The sequence below is a fragment of the Mesocricetus auratus genome, unplaced genomic scaffold (genome assembly GCF_017639785.1).
Source record: "Mesocricetus auratus isolate SY011 unplaced genomic scaffold, BCM_Maur_2.0 Super-Scaffold_100014, whole genome shotgun sequence".
Lineage (NCBI taxonomy): Eukaryota > Metazoa > Chordata > Mammalia > Rodentia > Cricetidae > Mesocricetus > Mesocricetus auratus.
In genome coordinates, this window is record NW_024429197.1 from 6,123,106 (window position 1) to 6,148,635 (window position 25,530).

General features: G+C 41.1%; 1 protein-coding gene across 2 annotated transcripts in view; it reads left to right on the plus strand.

Moving 5' to 3' along the window:
* The window catches only part of Cdc42 (cell division cycle 42), a 37,308-nt gene extending 18,889 nt beyond the window's left edge, over window positions 1-18,419 (plus strand). The window contains exons 2-6 of one of the 2 annotated variants that reach the window (XM_005081021.4): window positions 2,147-2,301; window positions 5,074-5,146; window positions 10,231-10,340; window positions 10,449-10,646; window positions 16,936-18,419. In XM_005081021.4, coding sequence (XP_005081078.1) covers window positions 2,197-2,301; window positions 5,074-5,146; window positions 10,231-10,340; window positions 10,449-10,646; window positions 16,936-17,025 — 576 coding nt within the window. In that variant the 5' untranslated portion in view covers window positions 2,147-2,196 and the 3' untranslated portion in view covers window positions 17,026-18,419. Of the gene's footprint in view, window positions 1-2,146; window positions 2,302-5,073; window positions 5,147-10,230; window positions 10,341-10,448; window positions 10,647-15,483; window positions 16,343-16,935 lie in introns of those variants that run through there. The other variant, XM_005081022.4, reaches the window with a different exon arrangement.
* Window positions 18,420-25,530: the final 7,111 nt, after the last annotated feature.

A 25,530-nucleotide genomic window follows, 5' to 3' on the forward strand; every position in this document is an offset into this window, starting at 1 on the left:
CTATGTTTTCATGTTTATTAAGATAGCAGCTCTAACCAGCAAGAAATTGTAAACTGCCTCCTTCCCCCAAGGAATTATGCAGATTATTTATTTCTCTTAAAGCCGTTGGGACATTTGTTGAATCTAATATTCCTTTGTGACTGGGGGAAATGACTCAGTTGGTAAAGTACAAACATGAGGACCTGAGTTCAGTCTCCAGAACCCACATAAAAAAGTTGCTACTTTTGCCGGGCGTTGGTGGCACACACCTTTAATTCCAGCACTCCGGAGGTAGAGGCAGGTGGATCTCTGTGAGTTGGAGACCAACAGCTAGTTTTAGTTCAAGACAGCCTCCAAAGCCACAGAGAAACCCTGTCTCAAACCCCCCCCCTAAAAATAGTTGCTACTTGATGTTCAGTTTTTTGTTTTTGTTTTTGTTCTTTTTTTTTTTTAGCTTGGTGAACACCAGGCCAATGAGAAGCCCTGTTTCAAAAAAACAAGCTGTGTGGCAGCTGCAGAATGACTGTCCTATGGCCTCCACACTTTTGCATACAAGTGATGTTTGCTTATATACAGATACACACACATTCATAGACACACAAAGATTCCATATCTTAAGATGTCAGAAAAGTTGGAGGGGGCGCTAAGGAGATGGCTCAGTAATTAAGAACACTTGTTCTTGCAAAGGACCTGGCTTCGTCTAGCCCCATGTTGTGGCTCACAGCCGTCACTTCTAACCTGTCTACCACACACACACACACACACACACACACACACACACACACACACACACACACACACACACACGATACATGAGCATACACATGAACAAAACACTCATACATATAACAAACTAACTTTTTTTTTTAGGGGAAATGTATCTCAAAGTTAAACACAAGTTCTTGTGTTTTTGTTTTTGTTTTCGAAGCAGGTTTTCTCTGTGTAGTTCTGGCTGTCCTGGAATTCACCCTGTACACCAGGCTGACCTCAAATTTAGAGATTTGCTTTGTCTTCCAAATGTTGGCAAAATTTTAATGCCATAGACATTTGCAAATCTTTTCTTTATCAGTAAATTCTTGGTGCATTTGTAATTGCTTGTGTGCGTCTACATGTGGAGGTCTGAGGACAGACTTGAGTAACAATCCTCTCTTTCTTCCTTGTTTTTCGAATCAGGGTTTCTCTTGTTCACTGTTAGTGTACCATATAGGCTGCAAGCTTCTGCTTCCCACCTCCTGGTGGGGCACTCCTGGGATTACTAGTGCTTTCACTACTGCACCTGACTCTTACGTGGATCTGGAGATCTGAGCTCCAGGGAAAGTGCTGTGCCTTTTGAGCTATCTCCCCAGCCCAAGTACTTATATTTTTAAATAAATCATTATGGTTAGAAGAGTTGATATTTTCATTTTTAAAATATAGGTTGAAACTCTTAAGGCTATGAGTAATAACTAGATTAACTGGTGATACCATGGCTGCTGAGACCAGAGATTCCCTGATCATTGCCCAGTTCCTTCTGTTCACATACTCTGGTGGTGATGGACAAGGACTTTGCTTCTTGTTACTTACGTTCTAGGTTGCTGCAGCTCTAAGGCTGGGTAATGAACCATTCCTTACAGTGTTCTTTGTGTTGCAATTGATCTTACAAAAGCAAGCTTCCACAAAGTTCATAAACCACATGGGACTCTTTCTCATATCTCCTCTTTTTCAATATTAAAAAAAAAGGTAATTTGAGCCGGGCGTTGGTGGCGCACGCCTTTAATCCCAGCACTCGGGAGGCAGAGGCAGGCGGATCTCTGTGAGTTCGAGACCAGCCTGGACTACCAAGTGAGTTCCAGGACAGCCTCCAAAGCCACAGAGAAACCCTGTCTCGAAAAACCAAAAAAAAAAAAAAAAAAAAAAAAAAAAAGGTAATTAAAAAATATACTGATCACTGTTCGACTTTGAACTTTAAAAAATGATACTTAAGACAAAACAATCAGGTCCAGAAACTTAGCAAATAGACCCTTGTAACTGCTGCTCTGAACAAGTTGCCATTTTTCCTTTTAGAAGTTTTAAGCCATATCAGTAATGCTAGTACTGTTCTTTGAGTGGCTGAACTTGTTACTAGTTGAGGGAAAAATATGTATATAAATAGAAACCAATAGAATAATTGTCTTTAATTTTTTTGTAGGTCACCATCTAATTTGAAATATTAAAAGTGGATACAAAACTATTTCCACAATGCAGACAATTAAGTGTGTTGTTGTTGGTGATGGTGCTGTTGGTAAAACATGTCTCCTGATATCCTATACAACAAACAAATTTCCATCGGAATATGTACCAACTGTAAGTATAAAGGCTCTCTGACAGTGAAAAGGATTGTATGTCCATTGAAAAAACTTTGCCTGCACTGAAATATTTTTTGTTTATCTTTGAACTTTTTGAAAAAGAAATTGAATTTCATTATGTTTATTTACTTTGTAGCGTGTATGTATGTATATACATACCTGCATACTTGCCTTGGTTCATGTATGGAGGGCTGAGTACAACTTGAAGGAATCTAGTTTGATCATGTGTGCTCTGGAATTGAACTCAGCTTGTCATGTTTTGCAAGTGCCCTCACCATCTCAATCATCATATCAGCCCTTTGTTTGCTGTTTTTAAAGGTTTTTTGGCTTCTTATGGGTAATTACTTACACTTTAAAATTTAGCAGCTGAGTAGAGAGATGACTCCACAGTTAAGAGTACTGGCTGCTTTTCCAGAGGACTCAGATTCAATTCCCAGCTACCACACCTAGTGTGACTAGTATCTTTTGGAATTGATAAAAAAGAGTCCAGAATCTTAGGTTAATCTTAGAAACATAGAGGTTATCAGGTTAACATATCAATATTAGCTTTTGTGGTGCCACAGCAGGTGAAGTTAGGTTAAAGCTACATGAAGAAGATGAAGTTTCTTTGAGAAGTGAGAATTTAAAGATGTTATTTCATAGCTGGGTGGTGATGCACACCTTTAATTCCAGCACTTGGGAGGCAGAGGCAGAGGCAGATGGATCTATCTCTGTGAGTTTGAGACCAGCTTGGTCTACAGAGCTAGTTCCAGGACAGCCAGGGCCACACAAAGAACCCTGTCTCAAAAAACAAAAAAACAAAACAAAACAAAAAAGTTGTTGATAATAAAATTACATTTTTGAGTTGGCCCATTAATCAGGAGATGTTCTGAAGTTACAGGGGATTTTATGAGATATGATGTGGATTGTGTCTTAAGGTGAGACAGCTAGTGGGAAATTTGTGTCTGAGCTTTTGCTTGTAAACATTATTTCCAAGTCTTTCATGATTTTATTTGATGTGAACTTCTGAGTGTTTTTATGTATGTGCATTGTCGGGGAAAGAAAGGCAGTGGGGTAAAATTTTAAATGGACCTGTTTAGGTAAGTAGATCAAACTAAGTTATATATCTATGGTGTCTATGTTGGCATGGAAACAAATTAGGCATATAGTGCATATTTATGCCCATCAGTGGACTGAGTTTAACCATTTAGAGAATAGAGATTAGAGCTAAAGAATTTTATGAATCACCTCGTCTTCATGGGAGAGAAAATTCAGCCCCAACTTGCAGATGAGACTTGAAAATCAAGCTTTTCTGATACTTTTTTTTTTTTTTCTTATTTTGAGACTAGGTCTCAATTGTGTAGCCCTAGTTTTCCTGGAATTTGCTGTGTAGATCAGACTGGCCTTAAACTCACAGAGGTCTCCTTGCTGCCTCTGTCCAATGCGTTCTGAATTTTTGTTTTCTTCCTAAGGCAAGGTTTCCCTATGTTGTTGATGTTGGTTTCCAGAACTCAGGTGATTCTGCTGCCTTAACCTTCCAAGTGGCTAATCTGTATATGTTACCCAGTACACCTGGCGCATTCCTGGCTTTTTTTTTCTTTAATTAATTACTTAATTTTTAGTTATGTGAATCATGTCCACATGCTTGCAGATACCCACAGAGGCTAGAGGTGTTGGATTCCTCTGGAGTTGGAGTTATAGGTGGTTGTGAACTTCCTCATGTAGGTGCTGGGAACTGAACTCAGTCCTCTGAAAGAACAGTATGAGCTTTTAACCACTGGGTTATTTCTCCAGCCCAGTTTCAGTTCTGAATTAAAAGGAACTGTCTGTGAATGAATAGTTTCTTAGAAATCAGATTGAACATTGTTGAAACAAAGCACCGTCTTTAAATTCTTTAGACTTGAAGGGGACTATTTGAAATATTTTTATTTCTTTGTTTTGAGACAGCCTTATATAGTCTCAAACTCACTAAGTAGGTCAGAGTGACCTTGGTTGGTTTTTCTTCCTGCCTCTACCTCCTAAGTGCTGGGACTATGGGGTGTTCCACCATACCCAGTTTCCCTCCCTCCGTCCCTCCGTCCCTCCGTCCCTCCGTCCCTCCGTCCCTCCGTCCCTCCGTCCCTCCGTCCCTCCGTCCCTCCGTCCCTCCTCCGTCCCTCCCTCCCTCCCTCCCTCCCTCCCTCCCTCCCTCCCTCCCTCCCTCCCTCGATCTTCCTTTCAAGATTTATTTATTTTTTCATGTATGAGTACTCTGTGTGTATGCCTTTATGCTAGAAGAGGGCATCAGGTCTCTAGAGGTGGTTGTGAGCCACCATGTGTTTGCTGAGAATTGAACTCTGAACCTCTGGAAGAGCAGCTAGTGCTCTTACCTGCTGAGCCATCTTTCCAACCCCTCCTTTTTCTTTGTCTAAGCTGGTTTATTTTCATTTAGCAAAGTGTTTTATTCAAAAGCTTCTCAATACCACTAGTTGTGAGAATGAGTATTACCTTTCCTTTATTGCCCAAATCCATTGAAGATGGATGGAAGAGTTGGTCCTCTGTAGTCAGAGACCTAATTTCTGTGATACCCCTTAGGATTTTTGTGTTTCTCATGTAGTAGGACATTCTAGGACACAGTCATTTTTTTCACAAGAACCACTCCGCTAATGCAAGGACATAGTTGGTGAGATTGGTTACATAAAAAGATACAGACTAAGGAAAGATGAGTTTCCTTTGTGGGAAGGAAATAAGTGGTTAGGAATTATACTAGCTTACTCACTAACGATGTTGTATTTATTTGTTTTGTTTTTAGGTTTTCGACAACTATGCAGTCACAGTTATGATTGGTGGAGAGCCATATACTCTTGGACTTTTTGATACTGCAGGTGAAAACTTAAATGTCTCACAGTGTTTTGATCTGGAACTGTAACAGTTGCTACTGTGTGTCTTTTTTGGACACCATGAAGATAGTATATTAGTAATTCACTTACCTTTTGTTGATGGTTACTAGCATGGTGGCTCATACCTCTAATCTCAGGACTTAGGAGGCAGAAACAGTCAGATCTTCGAGTTAGAGGCCAATCTAGTCTACACAGTGAGTTCCAGGACAGCCAGGGCTGTAGAGAGACCCTGTCTCAAAAAAAGAAAGAAAGAAAAAAAAAACACACAGTGAAAGATGGTTGACCATGGATGGCTGATAGGAATTTGGAATACCCTTGGTGCCATGTATGATAGAAGATACACTATAGTCTGAGAATCATTAGGTAAACTCTAATGGGTTTGGAGGCTGGAGAGAGACTAAGGGAGTGAGATTAGAAAACATGTCTGCTGATCATCCCACAGTTGGGGTCATAGTTGGTAGCATATTCCCCTTGCATGCATGAGGTCCTGGGGTCAATCCCCAGCATCACCACATAAATTTGGTATGGCTGTAATCACAGCATTCTAGAAACAAGCTTCTCCTGGGTCAAAGCAGGAGAATGAGAAGCTCAAGGTCATATATAGCAAGTTCAAGACCAGGCTGGGCTACATAAGACCCTGAAATGAAATAATCTCAGATTCCTAAATATGACCAAGGCTGTAAACTTCATATTTATTTTTTATCATTTATTTGTTTGCTTGTTTTTCAAGACAGGGTTTCTTTGTGTAGCTCTTGCTGTCCTGGAACTCACTTTGTAGACCAGGCTGGCCTCGGACTCACAGAGATCCACCTGGGTCTGCCTCCCAGTGCTAGGATTAAAGGCATGTACCACCACACCTGGCATTTTAAATCAGTCCTTCTAAATGTGTTTTTTATTTTTTGAAAGTGTTTTTGGTAAGTGTTAGGTTTGATGAATTTTTATTGACCTCCAATATAATCAGTATATCTACCTTGTCTGTGTGTCTTGTTTTATCCATCCATTTATATCTATCTAGCTGTATCCATCCATCTAGTCACCCACCTGTCAGTCTGTCCATTTATTCACCCACCCACCCATCTACTGTTCCATCCATCTATTCATCTATCCACCTACCCATCTAATTTTTAATATCTTAAAATATTGCTTGTACTTTTACAACTTTTTCTTGGTCCTGGCAGCCACAGATGGACTTCTAGGTTCCCAATGTTTTGCTCCTCTGAGATTTCCTGTGAATCCTTTATGTTTGACCTGTGAGAACTATCCATACGTGTGTGCCATGGTTCTTTGTTTTTGTTCCTAAGTACTATTCTACTCTGAATATAGCATAATTGTTTACCCACACTTGAGCTGATGTGTTTGGGTTACAGTTATAAACTATTATAAACATTGGTGTTATGAACTGCTTCTGTTTTATCTGATGTCAGTAAGGTTGGTATGAACATAGATTTACAAATCCTTCTTTGAGACCCTGCTTTCAGTTCTTTTAGCTGTGTATACCCATAAGTGAAGTTGTTGGATAGTGTGAAAATTCTGTTTTTAGTTATTTTAGGAATCTCTTTTCAAGAGCTGTGCCAGTTTATGTTCCTGCCAATAGTGCATGAGGGTTATATTTTCTTTGGAGAAATGTAAGTCCTCTACCTTTTTTTTTTGTTTTAATGAATTAGGTTTGTTTGTATTTTGGTTGACTATTAGAAGTTCTCTAGATATTAATTTCTCATTTAGACCAAGATTTGCAGACTATTTCTCCCATTCTCTGGATTGCTGTAATTTCCCCCCACCCCCCAGGATTTTATTTTAATTTTATGTGTATGCGTGCTTTGCCTGCATGTGTGTCTCTGTACCACACGCATGCATTGCCTGTTGAGGCCAAAAGAGTGTGGTGTATCCCCTGGAACTGGCGTTACAGATGGTTTTGAAGTTAGCATGTGGATGAATTGGCACCAAATCCAAGTCCTTCAGAAGAGAAGCTAGTGCTCTTAACTACTGAACCATCCTTCTAGCTCCTGTGTTGTCTTTTTACTGTGTTGATACAGCCCTTTTGAGGGATGAGTTTGGATGTAAGCCTAGGGCCTGATACAGATGAAGTAAGCAACTGCCAGTAAATTATACTCCCCTGCTGGGTTATGGTGGCACATGCCTTTAATCCCAGCACTTGGGAAGCAGAGGCAGGCAGATCTCTGTGAGTTTGAGGCCAGCCTGGTCTACAGAGCAAGTTCCAGGACATCCAAGGATACACAGGAAAACCCATACACACATTCTCTCTCTCTCTCTCTCTCTCTCTCTCTCTCTCTCTCTCTCTCTCTCTCTCTCTCTCTCTCTCTCTCTCTCTCTCTCTCTCTCTCTCTCTCTCTCTCTCTCTCTCTCTCTCTCTCTCTCTCTCTCTCCCCCTCCCCCTCCCCCTCCCCCTCCCCCTCCCCCTCCCCCTCCCCCTCCCCCTCTCTCTCTCTCTGTCCCTGTCCCTGTCCCTGTCCCTGTCCCTGTCCCTGTCCCCTGATACTCCCTTTTATAAAACAAAATTAAAATTGTTTTTCTGTGTATGGGTGTTTGGCTTGCATATATATATATATATCTGTATACTACATCAATGCAGTGCCTGTGGAGGCCAAAAGAAGTTATTGGATCCCTTGGCATTGAAGTTACTGACAGTTGTCAACCTCTATATCAGTACTGGGAATTGAACCTGGGTCCTCTGGCAATACAGTCAATGCTTTTAACCACTGAGCTCTCTAGCTCCTTGATACTGGCTTTTGATGCACAAAAATGTTACATTTTCATGAAGTCTAATTTATCTGCTTCTTCTTTGGTTCTTTCCAATCATTGTCAGGCACAATGCTGTTGAAGGTCAGTTCTAGGTTTTCTGAGTTTTCAGGTTTAGGTTTTTGATCGATTTTGAGTTATTTTTTCTGTATAATATTAGATAAGGGCCCAACTTCATCATTTTTGTGAGCACCCAGTTTTCCCAGCAGTTGTATTTACTATTGGATCCTTGACAAAATTGTTTTGTATAGGTTTTTTTGTATGTGTGTGTGTCTTTTTTGGGGGGGGGAGGGGTTTCAAGTCAGGGTTTCTCTGACTTTGGAGGCTGTCCTGGAACTAGCTCTTCTAGACCAGGGTGGTCTGAAATTCGTTTTGTGTAGTTTATTTCTGGCTTTTCTTTTCCATGGATCTGTTTTTCTTTAACTCAGTATCACCTTCTTTTGCTTACTATAGCCTTTTAGTAAGGTCCCGCCTTCCTCCCTCAAGATAGAGTTTCTCTGTGTAACAGCTCTAGCTGTCCTGGAATTCGCTCTGTAGACTAGACTGGCCTCAAACTCAGAGATCCACTTGGCTCTGCCCCCTGAGTGCTGGGATCAAAGGCGTGCGCCACCACTGCTCGGCTTTAGTAAGGTTTTTAAAAATTAGAATTATTCATTTTATTGTATATATGGGTTTTTTGCCTGCACAAATGTATATATACCACATGCATGCTTAGTGTCCCCAGAGGTCAGAAGAGGGCATTGGATCCCTGGAATGGGAGTTACAGGTGGTTGTGAACAACTATGTGGTTACTAGGAATTGAACCTAAGTTCTCTGGAAGAACAGCAAAGTGTTTTTAACTGCTAAGCCCCTCTCTAGCCCTATTTATTAAGTTTTGAAATCATAAAATAGGGTATGCTAGGATTGGATATGTAGGGTAGAATTGATGAATGGTATCTTACTAAGTCATCTAGCATATGAGAATAAGATGTCTTTCCATTTCTTGGGACTTTTTTACTTTCAACAGGTTTTTGCCCTTTTCATTTTGCGAATCTTTTACCTTCCTGGCTAATACCTAAGTATTTTATTCTTTTTACATATTCATTGATTCTTGCCAAGTTCATTTTTCTTAGACCTTTCCAGTTTCTGATAACTGGCTTTAACATATGAGTGTGGACCAAGTATTGGACTTAGTTTAGTGGTTATTATAGATAGTAGGTATCTTCAGTAAGAGCTTTACTGAGATTAGTATTTTGTTAGCTAGAAGTAGATTTGATTTTTTTTTAAACCACACCTGTAGCAGTAGTTTGTAACTACGTTATTGTTGAGTTACTAATAAAGAACTAAAAGCTGGAAATAAAAGCAGTTAATATGCCAATTTGACATACGTAAATAGCATACAGAGTATTGTCCAAACAGTATATTATATTGAGCCATACCTTTGAGTAGATAACTTGCTTTGCCGATAATGACTACTGTGCTATGAACTGCACACTTGAAGTGTTGACAGAGCTGTGGTCTCCCCCACCCCTTCTTTTTTGGTTTTTCGAGACAAGGTTTCTCTGTGGCTTTGGAGGCTGTCCTGGAACTCACTCTGTAGACCAGGCTGGCCTCAAACTCACAGAGATCCGCCTGCCTCTGCCTCCCGAGTGCTGGGATTAAAGGCGTGCGCCACCAACGCCCGGCTCACCCCCTTTCTTTTTTAAATAAGTTTTGCTATGTTGTTTTGACTTGCTTTGTAGACCAGGCTGATCTTGAACTTGTGATTCTCCTGCCTCTGCCTCCTGAGTGCTGAGTTTATGTGTATGTTCCACTACCTCCATATTTTTTCCTTTTAAATATTATTTTTAAGTTTTTTCCTTTTATTTATTTATGCGGAAGCACATGCCATGGCATGTGCGCGTGGAGGTCAAGAGGGTAAACTTGGGGGAGTTGGTTCTCTCCTTTCACCATCTGTTCCTGGGGATGGAACTCAGGTTGTTAGGCATGGGAACCTAACTCATGGCTCCATGTTTACCCGATGAGTGATCTTTCTATCTCTGCCATATCTGTGTTTGCCTTTTTTTTTTTGGATACCTGGTCTCGTGTTGCTCAAGTTGCCGCACACTCAACCTTCTTGCTTCTGTGTCCCTAGTGCTGAGATTATAGTCTTGTGACAACCATGCCTGGTTTTAATGTGGCAATGGGGGTTGAACCCAGTGCTATGTGCATGCCAGATACTCACTACCTACTAAAGAACTCTTGACCTGTGATTTTCATTTTCTTGGACCTGTGATTTTAATACTGTACAGACAGGAGATTTCAGTTGCTGACTTCTTCTAACTTTTCTTTAGGGCAAGAGGATTATGACAGACTACGACCGCTGAGTTACCCACAAACAGACGTTTTCCTAGTATGTTTTTCAGTGGTCTCTCCATCCTCATTTGAAAATGTGAAAGAAAAGGTGAGTCCCACTCTTTCCCCTTGCAACCTGTACAGATAGGTGTTCTGTTGCCCTGTATAGTTTCAGAGACTCGTGGATTAACAAGACCATTTAAAACCTTGTTTTTAGTGGGTGCCTGAGATAACTCACCACTGTCCAAAGACTCCTTTCTTGCTTGTTGGGACCCAAATTGATCTCAGAGATGACCCCTCTACTATTGAGAAACTTGCCAAGAACAAACAGAAGCCTATCACTCCAGAGACTGCTGAGAAGCTGGCCCGGGATTTGAAGGCTGTCAAGTATGTGGAGTGCTCCGCCCTCACACAGGTAAGAGCTCTGGAACCCATATCTCTGTGTAGTTGAATTTTGTTGTTGTTGTTGTTTGAGCATTAGGATAACAGAGATTCTTCCTTTTATTCTTTTTGCCTTAAAAAATTAAAAAATTATGTTTGTGAATGTATACTGTGAGTGCAGTTCTACAGAGTGTGTAAACTGATAACATGGCCATTCAAGGCATGACTGAGAGGAAGATTTTTATTGTAGATGTGAGGGAGAGTATAGCCAGAGGCATCTGGATGGATCCCGAGGAGAGAGAAAACAGTAGGCTGAACATGACCGGCAGACTAGACTTGGTCATGAGAAGAGAGAAGGGGTAGAGTGTGAGAGAAGAGAAAAATGACTAAGAGAGAGAGGGGGGTCAAGAGACAACATGGTGGAAATCGCCCAGTTAAAAGGGAATGAGAAGCTGGGGGAGGAGGGAAGCTTCCAAGATGGAGAAGTTTAGGGTCAGGATGTGAGCCAGCATAGACTCTATGTAACTGGTACTTGTGGTACTGAGGGGACCTGGAGACCAGCTTTGATATGCTAAGGAGCACCTAGGTAGCCATTTGTCCCTTTTCCCTGGGATAAGGTAGAGGGGAACTGCCAGAATTTGGACCTGATGTTCCAACCTTTTGTTTGTGCTAAGATGCGATGTAATCTCTTTTGGAACTGCTTCTTAGCTGAAATTAGGAGCTCGGGGGTGGGGGTGGGTGGGTCTTTATATTGGGTATAAACTTGAAACTTCCAGGCCTGTGATCCTGGCAGTTGGGGAGAAAGGGTGGTGGTGAAAGGAATGCCAAGACCAGGAGAGGAGAGAACACATCCTCAGGGATAGCAGTCGGCAGGAAAGGTTAAGCTGCTGATTGACAGTAGTACTACTTATCTGGAGTCTGTTTGACCTCTTATAGGTGGATCCAAGTCCTGACTCCCTGCAGCTTACATGAGCTTTTCAAAATTTACAAAAGATATGTTTTAGCATTACCACTGATGTAATCTGCACTGAAGTCCTCATTGTAGAAAAGCAGTTAACAAATGTCTGAAAGCCAAAGATGTTTTCAGCACAGTGAGAAGAATCACTTTTAGGTCTGTATTTAGAAAACAACCAAAAGAAATTAAGAAATCTGAGCTTGTGATTATAATAGTAGTCAGTGCTAGGTCTAGATTAATGGCTTATCAGAACTCCACTGATAATTGTTAAAATTTTGAATTTTTGAAGTCTTTTTTTTTTTTTTAAACTTTCAGCTTCTTTTGTGTGTGAGGGTATCAGATCTCCTGGAACTGGAGTTTCAGATAGTTGTGAGCTGCCATGTGGGTGCTGGGAATTGAACCTGGCACCCCCGGAAGAATAGCCAGTGTTCTTAGCTGTTGAGCCATCTCTCCAACCTCCTATTTATCTATTTTATGTATATGGGTGTTTTGTTTGCATGTAAGTCTGCACACCAGAAGAGGGCATCTGATCCCATGGAACTACAGTTATAGATGGTTGTGAGCTACCATGTGGGTGCTGGGAATTGAACTCAGGAGCTCTGGAAGAGCAGCCTATGCTCTACCTCTGAGCCATCTCTCAAACCCCAAAGTTCTGTGTTTCTGAGGGTATTATTTCCCTTTGGAATTTTTCCCTGACCATTTCTGAGTTATGTGACTGGAAGTCTTCTTGGAGCTGAGTTCAGGGAGGAGCAGTGAATAAGTGTTTAACATGCTTGTGCAGTTCAGTCTTTGGAGGCTTTATAGCATTGTGTCTTAGTTCCTTCTCCTCTTGCTCTTGCAACATACAGGAGAAAGGTTTCTTCTGTCTTACAGTATGAAGTACAGTCCTTATGGTAGAAGCCAAGGTGAAGGAGCTTAAGCAGCTGCTCACAGGCATCCAGTCAAAAGATGGACAGATGAGTGTGCTAGTGCTTTGTCCTTATCCAGTCCCAACTCCTCTTCCCAGGGAATGGCTCCACTCACCTTTAAGAAAGGTTTGCCCACATCAGTTAATGCAATCATGTTCACCCCTCACAAGCATACCCAGATGCCTTTGCCAGATGTGTCTGGATTATTCTGTTAAGTTGATAGTTACTAACCATACATTGTCTATTCCTGGTTCTAGGAACAAAGGAAAGATTTTGGAATAATAGAGGTTACTAATATATTAATCCAGTTATATTCATTGTGCTTTTTCAGTAATTTTCACTTTTAATATTGTTGGATTTTTGATCAAATGCATGTCAATTTATATATATATATATGTATATATATAATTATGCATAGTTAGATTGCTATGAGTGATTTAGTGTACATAGGACCAGATGCATAATTTAAACTCTCAGCTTTTTACTTGGTTGTATATTCAAACATTAAGCTTTTGTACTTAACCAGATTTCTGTAGGATAACTTTAAGGCACAATTTCTTAGTTTCACATCCCCCTTTGCAGTTGATCTCATTTTTGAAGCAAATATTTTAAAAATTCACAAGAACCTAACCTTTTCACAGAGCACAGACTGAGACAATAACCAAATAGTGTCCTAATACTATCCCTTTGAGAAGTATGGCAGATAGAAATACTATCCCTTGAGAAATGAAGGCAGGCATGGGGTGTGTGTGGTAGGGAGGTAGGAGGAAGTGTGTGGAGTGAACCTGGCAGCATGTATTGAGGCATGCTCTCTGCTCTTTAGATATGGACTCCTTTGGGGAAATGGAAGCAACTGGGCCATGTGGATCCAGTTTTAGGCCACTGTGGAGCTTATTTTACATAGTTGACTACTCCATGTAAGAGTTCCACAGTGTGAGCAAATTTTCAAGTTAAGTAGAACTGGAAGCATGGGAGTTACATAGGAGAAACATTTTTCCTTCCAGATTCTGAAGTTAGGAGAAATCAGAGGGGTAAAAGATAGAAAATAGGGGCTGGAGAGATGGCTCAGAAGTTAAGGACACTAGCTGCTCTTCCAGAGGTCCTGAGTTCAATTCCCAGCAACCACATGATGGCTCGCAATCATCTATAATGAGATCTGTTGCCCTCTTCTGGCAGTCAGAAAACTGTATACATAATACATAAAATTTTTTTTTCGAGACAAGGTTTCTCTGTGGCTTTGGAGCCTGTCCTGGAACTAGCTCTTGTAGACCACACTGGTCTCGAACTCACAGAGATCTGCCTGCCTCTGCCTCCCGAGTACTGGGATTAAAGGCGTGCACCACTACTGCCCATCGATAATAAATCTTTAAAAAAAAAAGATAGAAAATGAGGTTGTGGCTAAGTGTAGAAGTTCAAACTTGAGGTTCTTTTGTTGATTCCTCTATAACTAAAAGTTTTATGTAATATAACTAGTAAAGTCAAGATTAGCTTTGTTTCATAAGGTATTTGTTGATCTTTTCCTGAAGTAAATAAATACACAAGAAAGGGTTTGCTTGTTTGTTTTTCTGAGACAGGATTGTTTTTTGATTATTAAAAAATTTTTTTGAGACAGGTTTCACTCTGTAGCCCAGGCTGGCTCCAAGCTCAGCATCTCCTCTCTACCTCGTGAGTGCTGGAATTAAGCCACCTCACCTGGCTATGAGTTCCTTCTTCAGTGGGACTACTTTCTAGTAGCCCTCTTCCTCTGTGTATAGTCCTTGCAAAGTATTTCCCTCCCACCCTCTCACTTCTTACTTGCCTGTGAGGGTTCATACAGATGTGTGGACAGATTGCAGAGGTACTTTAGTGTTCATATACTATTACTACTGGGAAAATTATATAAAAGAAGAAAAAATTTAAATCTCATTTTTTGATTTCTCTCATTTATTTTGTATAAAATGAATTGTGTTTGGTTCCTCTGAAGGTGGGTAGGATATAAAGAGGGCAATGCCTGGGGTAGTCCACTGGATGACACCACTGGGACTATGTTCTGGAATTCTTGGGACATTTTTTATTTAAGATCAAACTGACCTAAAGAACATGTGAACTGTTCTGGGTGGTAAACCTGTGACCTCAGGGGTAGATGAGCTGTCTGGGCTCGAGAGTTCACTGCTTCCAATCGCATATCCTTGGAGTTTCTGGCAGAGCTGTAAGTGTGTTTGTAGTCTGGTCCCTGTAGATGTGAGGATGTTCTGTTTCCATTCCATGCTACATGCGCTGGACCCATGCAGACATCTGAAAGCATCAGATTGCTTGCTGACTTTCATTCTGAGTCCCCATTCTTTGTTTCCTTATGGCTTGGGTTGGTGGTTCTTTGCTCTAATAACATTGCTGAGTACTTGAAGTGCATGCTGTTTCTGGGTCCATTCTTTATAAACTCCTTACACTTGCTGCTATTGTTGCACAGGGAATTCTCCTGAGTGGCTGGGAAACTTGACTTACTAAATCCCATCCACATATGTCGCTGAACCTAGAGACGTTTAGCATGCCTGTTAGTTGCTGTTTGTGCCCTTCACTTATTCAAGGGCTGAATTCACAAAAGCTGGGAATTCTAATAGACTTATTTCTAAAATATGTATCATCATGATAATATGTCATCATCATTAGTAATGTTGGGTGAACCTCATTTTTTCCAACACATCTATCTAGTATTTACATAGCTATTTTTTCTTCTTGAGATTGTATACCAAAATGTAATATTAGATTTCAGTATGTGATTCTTTAGAAGTTACATACTGCATTTTTATTAGTTTTTCCTTGCTTAATTAACTTTTTTTGAGTTGAAATTTCTGTCCAGTTATCTATCCTCTCAGTACTCTTTCACTCAAGAGGGAACATTCTAGTGTCTCCTTTCTTTAAGCACATTGCTTCTGTGAATTCAGCTCTTTTAACCCAGACTGCTTTTGTATCTGCTAGTCTCTAATCCTCTAACCTGGCTGCTATTCTCTCTCCTCCCCTCTGTCTTGTAGAGAGGTCTGAAGAATGTGTTTGATGAGGCTATCCTAGCTGCCCTCGAGCCTCCGGAAACTCAACCCAAAAGGAAGTGCTGTATATTCTAAACTGTTTTCTCCTTCCCTTCTTTGCTGCTGCTTCCTGTCCTACTACTGTAGAAAGAGCATTTAAAACAAAGGAATAAAACCATCCTGTTTGAAAGCCTCTGCGTCTTCTTACTCAACACATTAGCGCAAACTCTGTATTCATTTTTAATCATGAATGCAATGTCTTAGAATATTTTTTGTGATCAGTAGTCATATTAGACTTGTTTAACTTTCTGCTGCTTGAGTTGCCTGATGCTCAGAGCTTTTGGTTTGAATTATTATTGCAAAAAGGAATGTGGTCTGGCATTAAGAATGATGTCTCGGAGAAAATAAGAGTTTTAACACTTCTAGATATTTGTTCTAGATGGAGAAAATATCACTAAACATCATTTTACTCAGTGATTACTGACTGTTAATTGTAATTGCATGACAAACTGAAAAGGTTGACTTGCTAGTAGAGTGTATTGGGGGAAGGGAGGATTCTATGGTTTTCCTGTGTGCAGTGAAACTTTGTGTTGCTCTCGCTTTGGCTATTTGTGCTGTAGGTGGAGTGTTTGTCATCCTGGGATGGGGAAGGTATCCATGTATCTGCAACTGCTTTATGAGTTCATTGTTGTTACACATTATCTCCTAATCCTAGCATCCATTTAACTGACTTAAGGTTTGCTGATGTTGAAATGTAAAGCTACTGCCTTTATATTTTCATGCTTTTGATTTTATTGTTGTGAGGGAAACATACAATTGTGGTTACCTTTACATTTTGAAATTAAAAAATATACAATTGTTTGTATAAATGCCTGGTGAAGCTTTATTCCTATTGCACCGACTGGCTCTAACCTCACTTTTGTATCAGGTACCCACCTCTGCTTCCTTGAATTGCCTTGGCTCTGTCTAAGTAGTGGGATAAAGGGAGTTCAAAGTGAATATATTTATAGCTGCCATACCTTTGCTGCCCACTCCCTGCCTTCCGTATAACATGGATGCCACTGCCCAGGTGTATTCTGTTTACATGCTGCTGCTCCATTTGAATGCAGTGCTGCTTCCCTTGTTCCTATCTACAATATTCCTGCAACACATCACACAACTCATCGAACTATCAAATGACATGTGCTTGTTTGCTTCTTGTGATATATATTGGTTTGCAAAAACTATCTCAGAGGACCACTCACAAGTGTCTGCTCATCTGTACCAGCATTGCTGAATCTCTCCTGTGCCTGACAAGACAACTGGGTGAAGCAAGATTGTTAGGTTGAGTTTCAGGGTTATTAATGTTTCTTTGTTTACCCACTGTCTTTGTGGTCTGACTATTTTAAACATGAACCTCCAGCTCTGTTGTTATACTGAAAATCAGATTGCCCATTTCTTCTTTCTACCCCTTTTCAGAAAGGCCTAAAGAATGTGTTTGATGAAGCAATATTGGCTGCCCTGGAGCCTCCAGAACCGAAGAAGAGCCGCAGGTGTGTGCTGCTATGAACGCCTCTCCAGAGCCCTTTCTGCACAGCTGGTGTTGTCATCATACTAAAAGCAATGTTTAAATCAAACTAAAGATTCAAAATTAAAATTCGTTTCTGCAATAATGACAAGCGCCCTGCACCTACCCCATGCACTCATGTGAGACAAGGCCCGTTGGTGTGGCTCCCTCCTTGCCCTCCCAGTAATAGTTAATTTTGAATAATTGTGTATTGTCTGAAAAGTGAAGAGTGTTAGTTTTTGTTTCCTTGTTTAAAAAAAAAAACAAAAAACAAGATCCCCACCAATCTTTTGTTTTGTTTTGTTTTGTTAAAAGCAAGGCATGCTTGTGATGACTTTGTAACAGACTAATTTGAATTGTCAAAGCTGCTCCCTGGTTCCATTGTAGAGAGCAATCTGGGGCATCTTAGATTCCCCACCCCCAGCCCTTCTCTCCTTTTGGGGTGTGTGTGGGGTTGTTTCTTAGTCTTGTTTTTTAAAATTTGTTAACCAGTGGATAGCCCTTAGGGGGAGGACAGATTATTTCCACATTCCACTCCCCAGGTCTAGTTTAGCAAATGTGTCCCCATCTGGTGCTCTTAGGAAGGAGTGTAGAAATGCCTCATTTAATAACATGCTCCTTCTTGACAGTTGCCTTTTCTCTCCACCCTTGAGTGGATCCAGTCTTTGATACAACTCATAAAGGTGGATGGAAGCTGTCTTGCCCCTCTTTCTAGGATGCACTCTGTATGTGACTGTGACTTTCAAGGGTATTTGTTTGCCATTTGCTGATTTGGGGGAGGGAGGGATAATTTCTAACTTCTCTCATTGATAAATGAAAGAAAGTATTGCACCTTTTGAAATACACCAAATGGATTGAGTTCCTAATTAAAAGAAGACGTTCTTTTGCCCCTGTCAGTCATTTTCTTACATGCTTAGCTTAGATTTTCAACTGTAGTGTTCCTAGATTCAGCTGAAGACCTGGCACATAGGGTTCCTTAAGGGATGGTGCTAGCAGACAAATGGTTATGATGACTACCATCTCCTTTCAGGTGATGAGGTTACAGGCCTGCTTCATTAAGAAGCTATGAGCATATGGGTGGAGAGCATACTTAACCAACATGGGGACCAGTCAGGGCTATCCCTTTTTTCTTCCATGCCTATGAGGAACCCTTGAACAACTGGCTGAAGCGTTCATATTCAGAAAAATGGCAAGAGCCTCATGACTCTTCATAAGTGTTAATAGAGATTTATCAGATTATTTTGTTTGCAGGTTCCAATTTTAAAAAAATGTTTAGGTAATCTCCTTCCCCAGTCCTAATCTTGTGGATTCGTCAGTGCTGAACCAATGCTTTCTTGTGTCCCAGTTCTTTGTATATGAATTCTTTTCAGATGTATTAAACAAACAAAACCCTTTATAAGCCAGCCTGAAGGTCGTTGTGTTCCCTCCGCCTCTTACTTTTCAGGTATTTAGAACTGAAGATGTGACTATTACATGACATCAACATCTGACAAATTTTGGGTTGAAATTTTAAGGCTTTATTTTTGTTTCCTGGCAGTAAGCTTGTGTTGTTCCACTCCACATGTTCAGGGTTATGCTTTACCTCATGAATTTGAGAGCCAGCTCAGAAACTCCTCACCTGGTATGGTGAGTAGATCAGAGCAGTTGTTAGTACAGAAATATTTGTGAAGTAGACTACTCGTCCCAGCTTGCTTTCAGATTTGATTACTTAAAGTAATTTGCATAGTGAAATTTACAAAGTTTTCCAGGGATTTCTAAAATGCAACCAAGTTTGAGGAACACTGCTCCTTGGTAGTTGTTAGTCTTATGTTACAAATTTTTGTTTTGTTGATGCGATTTTCTTTGGTTCACAAGAGTGATATATTTACCTTAATTTGAGACACTTAGAACATTAGTCCCATTCAATGCAGGCTCCATGGGGCCTGTAGTTCGGTATGACTACATTGTGTTAGAAGTAAGCAGGGCTGGGTGGAAAGGGGTTTGAAAGAGGCACATTGAAGCTTTTACTATTTTTTGGTTTTTAATTGCATTTTTATTTATTTTGTGAGTGTATGTATGAGAATGCCATGGCACGTGAACTCTTCCTTCAGTAGGTGGAGTCCATTATCAGCCTCAGGTTGTTAGTCTTGGCGGCAAGTGTCTTAATCAGTTGAGCCATGAGCCACTATTTTTCTGGCTCCTTCCTGCTTTGCATGTTTTAATCAGGGCATCTTGCTTTTTGACCATTATAGGGAGAGGTAACTGGATCTTACCATGATATTTTGGAGAGCAGAGATGTTTGTCCCATCATCTTAGTACAGTAGCTGTGGGTTCTCCATTGTGGCTCTATGCCTGTCTTAGCCCAACATTTGGCTGAGAATAGTTACTGGATAAGCACATTATTTAAGAGTGAGTAAACAAAAGCAGGCCATGTGATTGTCTTGGTTTTTTCCTGGTTTTCTTTTTTGAAACAGGGTCTTGCTATGTGGTCCCAGCTGGCCTGGAACTTTGCTATACAGACCAGGTTGTCATTGAACTCATAGAGATTCACCTTCCTCTGACTCTGACTCTGAGATTAAAGGTGTGCACCATCACTCTTGACAGTGCTGGTAGATCTATATACATAAGACAACAAGGGTGACAGATAATTGAAGTTAAATTTAAATACTTTTCATTCTGGCTTCTTCATATTAGAAGACATACATGAGTAGTAATGTGGATTTTTACTTAAACAGTATTTTCTTTGATTCAAGAAATTTGCTTATAGTCTTGGCTTGGTAGTTGAGTAATAATGCTCTGTAGTGTGTGGTGGGTTGGATTCATGGCAATTTCAACCCTAATGACAATTTAAATTTGTGTGTGTGTGTGTGTGTGTCTGTCTGTCTGTCTGTCTGTCTGTCTGTCTGTCTGTCTGTCGGACTATACATACAGGAGTGCATATATCCATTCAGGCCACAAGAGGGCATTAGATTCCCTGGAGCTAGAGTTACGGGTGGTTGTGCACTACCTGACATGGGTCTTGGGAATTGAACTCTGTGCTTTGGTAAGAACAGTACTTAACAGTCTTAAACTCTGAGCTCCCTCTCCAACCAGTGTTCAATCTTTTCACAGTATGGCTCGATCATCTGCAAATATGTTGACCAAATTCATAGATATCCTGGGATATATAATAGCAGACTTAACTTGTAGAAGAATTTACAATATTAATACATCATCACTGGTATCCTAAGGAGCAGTTTACTGGGGCTGGGGATGTGGGTTGGTTGGTAGAGTGCTTGCTCTATACCCATGAAGCTCTGTTTTCTGTCTCCAGCATGGGAGGTAGAGGTCAGAAGATAAGGTGCCCATGATCATCTTCATCTGCCTATAGTGAGTTCCAGGTTAGCCTGGGCTACATGAGACAGTCTCAAAAACAAAAACTGTTTATAGTGGCCCTGCTTAAGGGTTGGAAATCAAGAATGATGGCACATGCCTGTAGTCTAAGCCACCTGGGAGGTAGAGCCTGGAGGATCAGAAGTTTGGGGTCATCATTGACTGTATATGAAGCTTGAGGCCAGTCTGGGCAAGTTCCAACCACACCTTAAATGCCCCCATACCCAGACAAGCAAAAACCAAGTTTGAAATTTGATCTTGCTGGTCCTGGCTTTTCTCCTTAGATGGAGGTCTGTTATGTAAATTGGAAAGTTACCATCTTACTTGGTAATGACAACTGTAATCTTGGAATGACCAATTAATCAGACTGTCTCTGAGTATGAGGAAAGGGGCTTCCAATCACACCCCTGTGTTAGCTTTCCTTGTTCCCTGTAACGCTCTGTGTCCACTAGCTTTAGAGCATGGTGACATAATTACATAGAGAACCTGATGACCTCACCAAGTGTATTCTGTTCTTTGCACTGCCATGTAAGGTGTTTCTGGGAGCCTTTTCAGAGTGCCCCCCACTTCGCTTTAAAGCCTCACTTTGTAGCCATGGCCATGGTAGTGTGCAGTAAACCACACGGACAGTAGTTGACTGTAATGTTTACTTTCTTGAGTTGGATCATTTGCATATACCTCCAGTTTCACGTTGTACTCAGCTAGAGCCTGAGTGATTTCTTAACGGGCAGCATGTAGGAATGGAGGGGGCCACATTTAAGTACATTGAAATGCTCTCATTCTGTTGCTTGGAGGATACCAAATAGCTAAGCTAGTTTAAAAAGTGCTGTTCATTTATTCTGAGCAGTCATTGGTAAATTTAATAAGTAGTATATTTAAAAGCACTTCATGCAAGTGGGGTGTTGTGGTGCACACCTTTAATTCTTGCACCCAGGGTGGAGATCTCCGTATGAGGTCAGCCTAATCTATAGAGTTTCAGGACAGCCCGGGCTACAGACTCTTGTCGAAAAAACAAAAGAAAAAAAAAAACACTTAATGCATTGGAGAATATAACAGAATCAAGTAGCTAACACCTGCCTTCTAGTTGGAAGTTTCCTTCTCTTATGGTTTTGACAGCTGCTTCTTTTTGAATAACTATGTGGTCTCATCCTACTTTGAACTGCTCCCAAAACAGCCAAAGGCTTGCCTGTGTACATACCATGACACATCCATTTCCTAGTATTGAGTGAGGATGTGTCCCACGTGGGGCACTGGAGACACTGGAGAATGAGTGTCAAGCAGTGTCTATGTAATTAGGCAGAGTAAAGATCTCAGTACCCCAGAGGTCACTTTGTCTATTTACTGTACATATGCTGCAGTACCCATAGTCTTATGGAGGCCATGATTGGTATGTGACCCACTGTCAACCCCACCCCATAAGACTGTGAAAGACACTGGGTAACTGTGCCTCGAACTCACAGATACCTGCCTGCCTCTGCTTCCCGAGTACTGTGATTAAAGGCATGCATCACCACCGCCTGACTCTTTTTTTTTTTTTTTTGAGACTAAGTTTTCATTATATAGTCCTGGTTGGCCTGAGACTTGCTTTGTAGATCAGGCTGGCCATAACTCAAGTAATCTGCCTGCTTCTGCCTCCCAAGTGCTGAGATTAACGGTATGCACCACCACATCCAGTTTTTCATTGTATTTTTATGTGTTTGGGTGTTTTGCCTACACGTGTTTGTGTACTACATGCATGTAGTCTCTGGGGAGGCCAGAAGAGAGCGTCAGATCCTTGGGGCTGCAGGAATGGGTGATTGTGCACCACTATGTGGGTGATGGGAATTGAACCTGGTGTTCCCTGGATGTGTTCACTGGTGAGCAATGCTCCACCCTGCTGAAGTGATTGTTACTTTATCACGTTTAGGTAGGAGAATTTAAAACAAGATAAGGACAGCTGGGTGGGTGAACAGTTTTGTGGTCCTTTCATAGTCCTTGTGAATCGAGCATGGTTCATATAATCCTTTAATTCTGTGTGTGGTGAAGAAAATGAGGCAATTTAGATATCTTTTTCCCAGCTGTATGACAGCTAGGTCCTGGCTTCCCCTTTACAGTGTTTGCCCACAATTAGCCCCAGGTTTGAGTGATAGGGCCCCATCCTAGTCTCCTCAGCACTGAGCACTGCTTTCTATCTCTGCTTTTTCCTAGACTCTTGTGCTGCTTTGGGTAGTGTGGGCATTAGAGCTAACTACTGATAGAACTGTTAATCTTTGTGAAGGAGGATACTTGCCTATTAAAGGTATATACATTAGAGTCCTGTGTTGCAGGAAGACTGAAATATATGTCTAAAAGGGAGGTTTAAAATAATTGTGCAGATTAGTGAGGCCAGATTGTAAATAAAGTCCTGCAGTAAGTGTGGTGTCATGGGTGTCATTGCAGTCTTTTTCTGAAGTAGAAGGGATAAGTTTTGAAGGTAAAGGCGAGTGTAGTACTCTGTTACACATCAGAAGCAGCTCTGACTGGTCTGTCACATCCTGTCCAACAGTATATCAGTGAGTTCTGGACCCTGGCCACTCTCTGCTCTCTGTAGGAATCACTGACCCTCAGGCATCCCTTGTGATGAAAGTATTGTGTTGATCTTACTGAGCTGCCTTCTGGCTTCTGAGTTCTTGGTCTGTCTGTTTTGCTTATTCTGCTACTTTTACTTGAGTATACCATCAGCTTCAAAGAGCCCCAATATGCTAATCTTAGCCACTCACCCCCAGTGTGCCAACTAAAGTATGAACAATGCCAAAAACCAAGAAAGGAGGTTTAGCTAGCAAGGCTATGTTGATAAATACTGAAAAAGGAATACACTGAATCCGAGTCTGTCCTTAGGGGTAATGACTTAAGCTTTAGAAAAGTGTAGAGGAAGAATTGGGCAGGGTCGAGAGGTATGCATAATTAAGCCACTTGTCAAGGTGTGGTCTGTTTGGTCAGTGAATCAGTTCAGGTTCTGCAGGATGATTTGGTGAAGTTACTGCATGAGTCTGGCTCTATTCTGGTTCCCAGGAGATTACAGCTCCTGCTGAGGGTGATCTCATCGTGGTGTGATCTGTTTAAGAGGCTCTGATGGTCTGGAATGCAAAGTGACTGCAGGTTTAAGACAGTGACTGAAGGCTTCTAGGTGCTTTTATGGGGGTCTGGAACAGGACACTAACAGCTGACAGTGAGGTGCCTCAGTTACTCTTATCTTTGTGTCTTTAGCCTCAAAGGAGAGTGAGATAGGTATCCCTGCAAGTCAGTGACTAATGTGCCTGCGTGCAGAGTCAAGCATCATTCTGACCTGGAAACCCATACAGCTGAAGTTAGGGGCGTGTGTGGAGTAGGTACTGTAAGCAGAAGCACTTCCTAGTACCTGATCCTGTGCTGTGTGAGGTTTCATGGAAGTTGATGAGTTTTCTTCTCAGGAATATTTCAGTTTACTCCCAGAGGGAACACAGTAGCAGATTCCAGGTTGTGTGGATTAGTGTTAGAAATGAGTGTGAATAAAACTGTTCTCATAGGTTGAATTGGGCTTCTAGGAAATATATAGAAATGATGGTTGCTTTGTTTCTTTGCTGGAGATTTTTTTTCATCTCTGTTATCTGTCTCATCTCAGCAGTGTCAAGCCAGTGTTACTGCTGCTCCCTGCTCCATTTGGTGGGAAACTAGGTGGATAAACTTTTTTCCTTGATTATTTATTTAGGGTTTTTATTATTTGTTTGTTTGTTTCTTTCCTTTTTTGGAGACAGGGTTTCTCTGTGTAGCCCTGGTGTTTGGAACTCTGTTCTGTAGATCAATGTTGGCTTTGAACTCTGCTGAGACTAAAGGCGTGTGTCACCACTGCCTGGTTAGGGTTGGTTTTTAGCTGTAAAGGATTAAACAGGTAATACCTGCTTGTGTGATAGCTTGACAATCAGTTAACTTAGGTATCTGGCCAGTCTCAGAGGCATAACTGATGGAGGGTGTTACTGATCATGAGCTTTGGAGCAGCTTTAGGAAGGCAGGAAGGCCTGTGCTAATACTACACCATCTAGCTCTTTAAAATGAGTTTCTGACAAGAGCCTCTTGGATGGCTTAGATTAGTGCCATCTAGTGGTAAATTTAGGTTAAAACTCTGGTGGTTGAATCCAGATTGCACTCAAATTTGGATATCAGTTCTTCTTAATTGAGATTTTTTTTTAATCAGTGACAGAAAGTAATAGAGATGACTTTACTGGACTTGGAAGACCAGTAAATTGTTCAAGAGGTCAAGAATTAGTCTAGAAATTCCACAGGCAAAATGTAAAATCCATGGAACTTTGACTTAGGGAAGTTGTGCAGAGCCTTGACTGTGCTGTGCAGTCTTGGGGCAGTGTTTGAATGCCCCCGATGCTTCAGTAGGTTTGAAATAACGGTTGACTTTACACTTGAGTGTGAGGACTGAATGAGATGATAGCTTTTGCTGTGCAGTGTTAGAAGATTGTAGATTTGCAGGGGGAGAACACGGTGTGAAGTTTTGGCTGGCGTCACTGTGGTGTGTGTCAGATTTCATGTTTTTTTCTAGCCAGCTATAGATTCACTTGGTTGTTCTTCCTTGAGACAGAAGCTCATGAATTCCAGGCAGGGTCTCTTGCACCCCATGTTGGCCTTGAACTTTCTGTATAGCTGAGAAAGACCTTGCTCACCTGCATGCTGTGATTACAGGCATGGACTGCCATATTGTTTATACAGTGCTGCAGATAGTCAAGCACTCCACCAGCTGAGCTACATCCCAGCCTCAGATTCAATGTTTTTTTGAGAAGAATGTTAACAGTGCAAGGAAGTTCCACTTCATTTAGGAAGAGCCTGTTGAGAGGTAGTATTTCTCCCCAGCTCTTCAATTTCATAGAAGGGCTTCATGTACACAGTATTTAGTTCCCAAAAGCTCCAGCGATCTTGATGAGAGAAATGGTTTCTATCCTTTATGATGTCCCTGGATAATCAATGTCTGAAGATCAGATCAGCTGTGTGGTTTTCTGTGTCTCAGAGTGGTAAGGACTGTCCTTAGGTTGGCTAACACAAGGATCTTGCTAGAAGGAAAAGAACTGCTTAAAACCATCCATCTCCCAAATGGCTTTTACGTAGAGATAATGTACTTTTAAAACATTGCTGAGATGTCATCTTTGAGATAGAAA